This window comes from Martes martes (assembly GCF_963455335.1).
Source record: "Martes martes genome assembly, chromosome: 3".
Taxonomy (NCBI): Eukaryota; Metazoa; Chordata; class Mammalia; order Carnivora; family Mustelidae; genus Martes; species Martes martes.
This window is the reverse complement of record NC_137890.1, coordinates 62,888,441-62,898,494: the sequence shown is the minus strand read 5'-3', so window position 1 is coordinate 62,898,494 and position 10,054 is coordinate 62,888,441. Positions and strand designations below refer to the sequence as shown.

General features: G+C 48.3%; 1 protein-coding gene across 3 annotated transcripts in view; it reads right to left on the bottom strand.

Moving 5' to 3' along the window:
• Nucleotides 1-1,059: 1,059 nt before the first annotated feature.
• The window catches only part of LOC308339382 (mitochondrial ornithine transporter 1), a 28,028-nt gene continuing 19,033 nt past the window's right edge, over nt 1,060-10,054 (bottom strand). For all 3 annotated transcript variants that reach the window (XM_080797981.1, XM_080797980.1, XM_080797982.1), the window contains exons 4-7: nt 7,720-7,857; nt 4,419-4,588; nt 3,289-3,447; nt 1,060-1,500 (exon numbers count right to left, since the gene is read on the bottom strand). In XM_080797981.1, the coding sequence (XP_080654107.1) occupies nt 1,376-1,500; nt 3,289-3,447; nt 4,419-4,588; nt 7,720-7,857 (592 nt within the window). In that variant the 3' untranslated portion in view covers nt 1,060-1,375. The remainder of the gene's footprint in view (nt 1,501-3,288; nt 3,448-4,418; nt 4,589-7,719; nt 7,858-10,054) is intronic.

The window sequence follows — 10,054 nt, the reverse complement described above, 5'->3', positions numbered from 1 at the left end:
AGCAGCATGGTATGATGAGGCTTGCCTAAGTGGGGATGAGAAGGGACCCTCTTACACCAGGAGACCTGGAGTTTTGTGGTGGTGGTTAGTGCATTCATATGGCATAGCTTAATAAAATTACTTGGCTTGTTTCATTGCTTTATAATGTCGCCCCCTATATACAATCCTGAAAATCCGCGGACTGCCAGTACCAAATGTAAAAGGCTCCAACCCAATAAGAAACATGGCAGTTACCAATCCCGAGATAAACTTAAACAAGAGGGTCAGCCCCAACATCACTCACTGTGGAGGACAAGCCCTAGGTTCTGTCCAGTTCCATCAGAAAGAGGACCTTGCCCACAAGCACTGTCCTTCAGGCACCAGACAGGGAACAAGGGCTTCTCTTGGCTTTGGCACTCTGCTCCCGGGAAGAGTTTCTGATCAGTGGAGGCAGTGAGTGGTCCAAAGTGGATCAGCAGGCCACAGACGGTCCAAAGAAATAATCTGGAATCCTACCCAGGCCAGGACCCAGAGACGGAAGAAGCAGGCCTGCTGTCGGTCATGGGCCTTCACAAAGCACAGAAGCAGGGCCCCCTCCCCTCAACCTAAGGCCCAGCAGAGGGGGAGTTCTTTGGGAGAGAAGGGGAGCTGGCACAGGTGAGGGGCATGTTGCTCTCACCACCCCTGACAATGTGTCAGGGGCACAAGATGATCCCACCTAGGAAGTGAATGGCACTATTTTAATGGTAGAACATCTTGGGAAAATCCAAGAGGTTGACTCCTAACTTAAATCGTGAACATGGAAGCCACACCAGTTTGCAGGTATGTTCTCCTCTACAAAATCTACATGGATAGTTCAGTTGTCAAGCACCATAGGAAAACTTAACTTCAGCCACTTAGGATAGTGCATGTACTAAGGTTCTAAAAGAGAGCCTACATCTAGAGTAAGGAATCATTCACAGCCATCTTCATGAAACACAGTTACCTCAGAGGTTTTCTGGTGAGATCTGAGAATTAAACATGGAACCAAATGATGCCTTACTAACATGTAACCATCCAAGCTGCATGGACACATACAGGTTTATGCAAAGTCCCGAAAGAACTATATTTAGCCTTTCAGATCCTGTGCAAGGCCGGCAGCTCGCCCTAAATGTCCCACCAAGGACAAGAGCAGCAACTTAGTTTGATTTCAGTACGATTATGGGCAGAAATTAATAGGATAAAATAGAGCCCCTTTTCACAAAGTTTAAGATTCAGAGTAGAATAAGGAAAGACCAAAAAAACAGAACTCCGATGAAACCAAAATAATTCCCCATTGGTCTTGTACTCCGTGAAACCCTGAGATGAACTGTAGTGGTCACATGCCTAGACTTGGACCTCGGTTCGCCAGGACGCTTCAGTAGGCTTCGAACTGGCTCATCATCAGCTTCCTGCTGTATTCGTAGGCCAGAAAGAGCGCCCCATTGGCAGGGAACGCTCGGATCATTGTGGGTTTCAGTCCAGAATATAAGGCCGTTATTCCTAGAAGACAAGAAGTGATCAAAGACTGAGACGCCTCTTCTCAGAGAGACCCTGTGAAGCCGCAGAGCCCAGGGCTGGACACCTACAGATCCAGACAACACACTGAATGCCAACGAGGGATGGAAGGGCTTCTGTCCAGGTTTCCCTGGACTAATGGGAAGGAAAGAGGCTAATGGCAACGAGGCCAGGCATCCAGTCTTCCAGCAAATCTTGGGGGACGCTCAGGTACCACACACGAATCCCGGGCTCGCTCCCGGTACATGGACTGGGCAGAGCGGAGGCCTCACCTGGGCAGAGAGAAGCAGCCCCAGGGCCACAGGAGGGCAACAGCCTCACAGTGTCACCTGGGAGGGCAAGGACCACAGGACACCGGGCCATAAGCACAGTCCTGTGTCTACAGCTGGCACTGCCCAGACTGTTACGAAGATCCAAGTGGATGAGGGAGGCGTAAGTAGTAAGTACTCTGTCAAACTATGAAGTTTTATGCAACTCTGGAGTACGAACTGAACCGTTTCCACACCCTGTGACCGCTCTCTCGCAAAATCAAGCCCGAGAAGTTCATATCCCGAGGTGGAAGATGTAGAGTGGATGCTGAAAGGAAAGGTCTCTACTCACCAGAGGCACGATGCTGGCTTTATACAAAAATCACCTAGAAAATCTTTTTTTTTTTTTTCATTTTCATTTTTACATCAAAGTGTTAAGACCACAATGAAAAAAGGTTTTTTTTTTAATCCATATATATAATAAACCAGTTTGTGACCTACATATTTTTGTCTTTCCCATCTTCAGAAATGTTCTCACATTGACAATGGTTGAATAGCATCATGCCCAAAGACATTGCCACACAGTAAAACAAACAAAAAAACCCAGATGTACTATGATACAGTTGAGGTAAAAGGGGAAACAAAAAATTTAACATTCGTCCACGAATAATTTTTTTTCTCTTTTTTGATTTTGTCAGAAAAATACCAAACACAGTGATTTAAATTAAAAAAAAAAAAAAAAGGTCACGAAAACCTGTTTTTAGCAGAAGTGAATGACCAATGGGCCAGCTCCTTGGCTCAGATGGGATCACTACTGGTATTCCTAATAATCCACAAATCCACAGGGAAACAGAGTCAACATTGGGGGGAGTGGTGGCATAAAATTAAAAAATATAAACCAGATACCCAACCTGGCATATCCCCCTTTCCCTAAGTCCCTCTACCCTCCCCTTCACACTTTCCCACCCCCACTCCACACCCACTCCTGATGCTAACACTCAAATCTCCATCAGATCTAGGTCAGCTTCTTCAAAGCCATAAAAGGACTTGGTCTCGCTTTCACCCTCAAAGAGCTGGTGAAGGCTTTCAGGCTCAATTGTCTCTTTATACTCCTACGTGAACTCTCAAAATTCAGAGCCAATCCCCTTCAGGAAGTCTTAGCATTAGGGACTTGCAGCACGTTCTTTTAAATCCTTTAGTGGTTCTGTTAGAGATGGTTTTCTGATACTATCTATATTCTATAAAACAAGGGGCGCTGACTTCCAAGCATTTGTCCCCTGAGGCACAATCTGGAGTTTTAAAGTTCCCTCCGGGCTATTTAGAACAAAGAATCCTGGCCCAGAAGTGAGGAACAACGACATTAAACATTCTTGAGAATGGAAGTAAGCTAAGGAAGGGGCGCTAGAAAAAGGACAGGGGGCAGGGGAAGAGAGCAACCACACACACGCGATCGACCTCCACAAGGGTTACGGCAAAATGACCGGTCTATACACACCCACTCCATTTCTGCAATGAGCAGGCTCACCTTCATTTTTCACAATGCTTATAAAGGTTCCGATAAATCCTGCCTGTTTTCCAGACATGGAAAGAACTTGAATTCTGGATTTGACGCAATCCACTGGGTAAACAGCAAGCCAGAGGCAGATCCCACCAACTCCACCGCTTAACATCAAAGGGACAGGGCCTAGGGGAGGAAAGCAGCCAATAGCATTTTTGTCTCAAGGACAGCATTTCCAGAGGTCAAGGTGGTAGTGGGTGCAGGTAGATGCAAATAAAAATGCTGACACTTGGGGCACGTGTGGCTCAGTCAGTAAGGCATCTGCCTTCAGCTCAGGTCATGATCTCAGGGATCGAGCTCCCTTTGGGCTCCCTGCTCAGAGGACACAAGATCCCATGTGGCTCTCTGGGTCTGCCCCTCATCACAGGACCATATCAGTGCTGGTCACTGTGGCGCCGTGTCCCTCCTGGCCTGCCCTCCAAAGGACTGGCCCTCACAAGAACCAGCAGGCCCCCAGCAACATGGCAACCCGCCCTCCACCCCATGGGGAATAAGAACAGAGGCCACTGAAACACAGGTCACGTTTTTTCCAACCCTCTCAGTCTGCAGTATTTCATTAATTTAATGCCCCACAGCCCTGATTCTTCCTTTACCATGAAAGCCAAAGTTGTCTTATTGAATATGATAGTTAAGCCTGGGAGCTTGCCTAACCCCAGAATAAGTCCAAAACACTGAAGTGATGTGTTTGAGAAGAAACAAGTAATCATTCATGCAAGCCAAACATTGACATGATTGCGTCAGGCAGCTACACAGGACAACCTAGGAAGAATGACACTTTTCAGTCCCCTGGAAACACTCTCAAGATTTATTACCAAATTGTATGCGTATTGCAAAATGCTTCACAGGTGATTTACCCCTTTATTGAAGAGTTCCCACAGGAAAGTAATTTCTATATTCTCCCCCAAAATGTTATTCCAGTAAAGAAGTCTGGGATGCACAGCTTCACCCCCGTGGCGAGGACATGAGTGCACCCAGAGGAAGGTGCCAAGGTCCTTTCCAAGCCTCCAGAAACCTCAGTGCCCAGCAGACCCCCACAGCCTCTGTAAAAAGAAGGCCCCTGTGGGGCGCGGCCCAGCCCAGCCCAGCCAAATGCTTACCTAGCTCGTCCTTTGATCTCCCTGATGCAAAAAACGACCTGCTCAGCTCGTAGCCGCCAAAGAAGAAGAAATAGCCAGGCACCTCTCGGAGTAAGGTGCTGGAGAGGCCGTGGTAGAAGCCCAAGGGGCCGTCCTTCCTGAGGACGCTCTTCACCACGGACCAGACTGTGCTGCAGGGAGACAGGGAGCTGTGCTTAGGGCCGGGGAAATGGGGGGGGACTGGGGGACGAGGCTGGCACTCCCACCCCAGTGGCAGACCTGGCTCAACCCTAGGCAGGCAGGGAATGGCTGATTCTAGAAACCCAGGGACCCAAATTCTGAAAATGAGGCCTCTGCAGGGAGGAAATCTCAGAGAAGCACAGATCCTATTATTTTAGGACAGCTGTTCTCACCTGAACTATCCAACAGCAAGGAAATATCATTAAAATGTGTATTCATAGAGAGCTGTGTGTGGCCACCGTGCCTCCAGCCAAGATTTCAGCAGACCACGCCAGAACCCCGTCTCAAATGGAACCATGTTCACATTTCCCAAGTGTGCCACTCAGCAAAGGAAGCCCTGAGAACACTCCTGGAGAAGGAGTACCCTGGATTTCTGGAAAATCAGATAGACCTCCTCTGACTGTGGACAAAACAATGAAGGACCTAGACCAGTGCCAACATGGCAGGGCGGGTTCCTAGAGCTGCTTTTTGCTAGTTGCAAGGCTCACCATCGCAGGCAAGGTCTATCTGATGGTACACAAGAAACAAGGGAAAAGAAGTAGGTGCTACCGAGCCAACTCCTGCCCGATGACCGTTCTCCCCAAGGGTGGTCGGGGGAGGTGGTCTTCAGGAATCTGCCCCACAGCTTCCCCCTGTATAAAGGATTCCAGGAGCAGATCGGGACCCTCAGAACACGTACCAATAAAATCCAACCCCCATCTGACAGGCGGAGAAAGAAAAGTCAGGGAAAGCCAGACAAGCTCTGATTTTCATATTGCTTGCATCCTCTTGCCCTCAATAAACAAATTCACTTTTTAGTTCATTGAAAAAAAAAAGTGCATTCATACATTCTGGATATTATCCAAGATGTAAAAGAGCCAATACCCACTTTTGTCCAACAATGAATAAGAGAAATTACAATAAGGAGCTGTACAAGCTCAGCAAGAACAAAATGCCCTCGTATTTGCCCACTCCTCTACCTCCCTCAGTGCCTACCCTCCTCTACCTTTCTTTTGAATGGGTGGGTATAGAAGGAATCTGTTCAAGTGCTTACGGTCTTTTTGCTTCGTGTTAGTGCAGCGAGGGAGTAAGGGAGTAGATGTTACTTGAAGGCAAGACAGAGGAAATTCTTAGAAACGCTACAGGGCAAGAAGCACCAAGGATTTAGTTCTTAGAAAGTAAGTAGGCAAGAATTTCTATTTCAGGCTGATCAGAGCCCTGGAGCAGCAGTAATGCAGGATCCTTTCTGTCTAGACCCCTCTTCCTGACGGTGCGCACCATGGCAGGCCTTATCTGCCAGGAAAACAGCAGCAGAAACCACATCTTTGGTGTGTTTTAGGGAACCCCGTTCTCTTCACTGTGCTCTCAGCAGGTGACCTTGCTTGGACCAGTGAAGAATCAAACCCCCCGGTAATCAAAAGCATTTCAGAAGGCTTCATCAGACATCACTCATTATCTAGGTCCTTCCTACAACTCAGCTCCCATTCTATAATGGGAATGTAACGCAGTGATCCGACTCAACATGACTGGCCTGCCTTCTGAACCAAGTCTTAACCCCAAGGTACCATATACCACCGTGTAGGCCAGGAGTATATAGCCACACCTAAAATATTGTCAACCGATACTTACCTTTGTGCAAGGTGTCCATTCGCTTAAGTTTTTGGAGCCAACAATTACTTTCTTTAAAAATACCTTAGGAAGGGGTGCCTGGGTGGCTCAGTGGGTTAAAGCCTCTGCCTTCAGCTCAGGTCATGATCCCAGGGTCCTGGGATCAAGCCCCACGTCTGCTTCCCTCTCTGTTTCTGCCTGCCTTTCTGCCTACTTATGATCTCTGTCTGTCAAATAAATAAATAATATCCTAAAAAAAAAAAAAAACCTTAGGAATCCAACTGAAGGTTGCTGGAGGAGTGGTGGGGGGGGTGAGGTAATTGGTGACGGGCATTAAGGAGGATGCTTGATATAATGAGCACGGGGTGTTGTATTTAAGTGATGAATCACTAAATCCTACCCTGGAACTAATAATACATTATATGTTCACTAAATTGAATTTAAATAAAAAATTTAAATTAAAAAAAATACCTTAAACTACTCCTAAAGGACATGAGAGCAGCTTTCTGGATTCTGTTCCTGTTCTACCTCTGAATCTGGGCATTGGTTATGAAAGTGTTTGTTTAGTGACTATTAGAACCCCCACTTATGATTTCTGGGTATACACCATATTTCAGTAAAAAGTTTCAAAGACTTATGCTTTTGGATCTCTAGGCTGTAAATAATAGCTTCAAATTGGTTGTAAAGAATCTCCAGAGGGCAGGATATAGAACTCTATCAGAAACCCCACCCTCCCTGGGAGGAGACTACTTCTGTAAATGGTCAATTAATCTGATTTTTCCGGTCAGATTTTCAAACTGAGTCAACCACAGTGACAAAGAGCTTTAGTCAGCCAGATGTCAAGATAAATAAGCAAATGTTGAGATTAATAAAGACAATAAATCACACTGTGTATGACACACACTCATGTAACTAGAATCTGTTTGCAGAACTGAGGGGGAGAACATTCTGATGGCTGCAGAGTAGCTCACAAGGGCTCTGAGGAGTGTTCAGAAGCCAGGCTCTCTGTGGGTACGTGAGAAGGGTGGGGGAGGGAGGTAAGAGAGTGACCCTGGGATCTGGGCTGATCAGCTCACATGAAACCTGGGAACGGGCACCAAATATTCATCTTGGAACCCAAGTTGGCATTTCTGAAGGCTCAGCTCTCAGACACAGTTTCAAAGCTGTCTGCTGTGTGCCTCCAGCACAACCGGGGACGCTGCCTCATGCCCTCAATGAGCCAAGAGTGAGAGGAGCTCTCGGCCTCTCCACCTCCCAGGTGTGAAACATCTGCAGACAGTGGTCTGTTGTGGGAGCAGGAGTGGGTCCCGCCCTCTGAAAGTTCATTTAGGAGGTCCCCCTCTGACTGGAAGGGGAAAGAGTTCTAAAAACACAGTACTTTGGAGTAGATAAATCTCTTTCTCTGCTACTGAGTTTTAGTAGAATATAAAACTGACAAATACTCAATGCACCAAGGCAACGAGAGACCCAACGTCTGTGCCCGAACAGCACTTACTTGTGGCTTCTGGCGATCTTCCCTGACGACTCCATCTCATACATGGTCTGCAGCCGGCACTTGACGAGCTCAGTGGGGCAGAGCACCAGGGCCGCAAAGGCAGAGGCAAAGGAACCCGCCGCTGCATTCTGCAGATCACTGGAAGGAAACCAGCAACGGGAGTCGGTCACTCATTCATTCAGCACTCCCCACGCAAAGCACTCGGCTGGTAAGGGAGAGCAAGGATCAAAGGAGAGGAACACTTTCCCGAGTGCCCACTGGGAACTCGCACGAGCGGTTTCATCGAAGGACCCCAGCCCCGGGAGGCCAACATCGATACCGACACCCCAATTTTCATGTGGAAAAACCGTGCATAGAATACCTAATGTACCTGAAGTCACACCACTACTACGTGACAATGCTAGGATTCAGACCTGGGTCTGCCTGACTGCAAGATCCAGCTCCTTTTATTAGTCATAGTCATGGCGACACGCACGGAATGTATCCCCCACCCCTAGGGCTCTATGCAGAAGCCGAAATCCCCCAATGTGACGGTATTCGGAGCGGACTTCTGGGAGGTGATTAGGTTTAGTGAGGTCGTGAGGGTAGAACCCCCCATGATGCAATCAGTGTCCTTATAAGAGGCCACCGCTCTCTCTCTCCACCCTTTGAGGACATAGCAAGAAGGTGTCCCTCTGTAAACCAAGAAATAGGCCCTCACCAGACATCAAATCAACCAGTAGCATGATCTTGGGCTTTCCAGTTTTCAAAACTGTGAGAAACAAATGTTTGTTTAAGCCATCCAGTTGATGGTATTTTGTTACAGCGGCCAGAACTAAGACACAGTGATATATTTAAAAAAAAAAAAAAAAAAAAGAGGGAGGAAAAAAATTACCCAAACTCCCACCACCCCAAAGACACACCATCACCACTACTTCGGCGTATCTGCCACTAAGCTTCATACAGCAAGGTTCCGGGGCCATCCCTGCACGACCCAAATCCAACCTGGAACAACCACATGTACAAAGTAACTGTTGCAGATGAAAGCCCAGAATAAATCTTTAACCACAAAGCTGCTCATTGCAAAAAAGATTTCCCAGTTCCGCTGATGACCTCCTGACCTCAGCCACAGAGGGCAGCAGGAGCGAGGATGATGGAGGAGGATGGTGGAGGAGGGGGGTGAAGGAGGGGGTCAGCAAGCTCGAGGGCTGGAGGTAAAATGGCTACATCGGGAATGTAAACGGAGAAACAAATGCACGTAAACACAAGAAGCATTCATTTCACCATAGGAGGGTCTGGTACCACCAGCCATAGTCACCAGCAGGGCTGTGAAAGCGAGGTCCCATCAGAGTTCAAAAATACGGGGAAAAGTCTGAGAAAGTAATTGTCAGGAATTCTCTTGAGCGTTCACAAGGGTCAGAAAATAAGATCCCTTCCAGTCCGGGAGTGTTCCGTCACCAGAGCTCTGCTGGCACCCGGGACTGGGCAGGAAGAGTGAGCTGCTCACAAGACAACTCGCTCCCTGACTCTCACCTGTTCAAGCCAGCAGCCTGCCATCACCTAACCACCAGGACGCCACACCCCCGTGAGGTGACCCCCTCCCCTGGCTACTGAGATCCCCTCACAAGTTTTCCCCAAACCGTGAGCAAAAGCCTAACAGACCGAGCACATGCAACTGTCCGGGGTCCCGTTAAACAGTCACCTAAACGGAGGTCAGACAGGAATATAAAATCAAGGGCCGCCTCCAATCTCAGCCCCAACCTTCTGTTCCGTGGTGTCCTGGCATCGGTGCCATGGACAGACGGAGGGCGGGGCCCAAGCCTGCCTGCTCCCAGAAGAGTTGGTGGGGAGCGAGGCTTTCTTCTAGGAGGGAGACCCTGCTCGCATTCCAGACTTGCTTCTCATTTCAGAGAATCGGGTATGATTCTCGAATGGAAACTGTCCAACATGGTTCACAGCTACTCAGCGGATTGTCAAGACCAAAGCTTAAAGTGGTTTCTGCAGTCTTTCGGCCAGCCTGCAGATCCAGGCTTCGTTTCCCTCGGGCACCCTTCATCAGTTTGCTGACCAGTAGCCAGAACAGCCCGGTTTGCGGGAACAAAGATGGCATCAATCAGTGTGGAAGCCCTTCAGCCTAAGAGTCGGCTGCCTGAGTATGAGCATGCTGTTCCAGTGCAGCAAGGCCAAAGTACACTTGCAGTGGACTTTGAGTCCTCTCCCCTACCTGGGCGCCCAGTGAGGCACGCGGGGCCCCAGGCTGCACCTGCAGGAGAGGCATTAGACCCAGAACTGAAACCGCAGTGGGCACAGGATGGGATTTGGTAAGAATCGGCTGTTTATCACCCATTCAACAAAC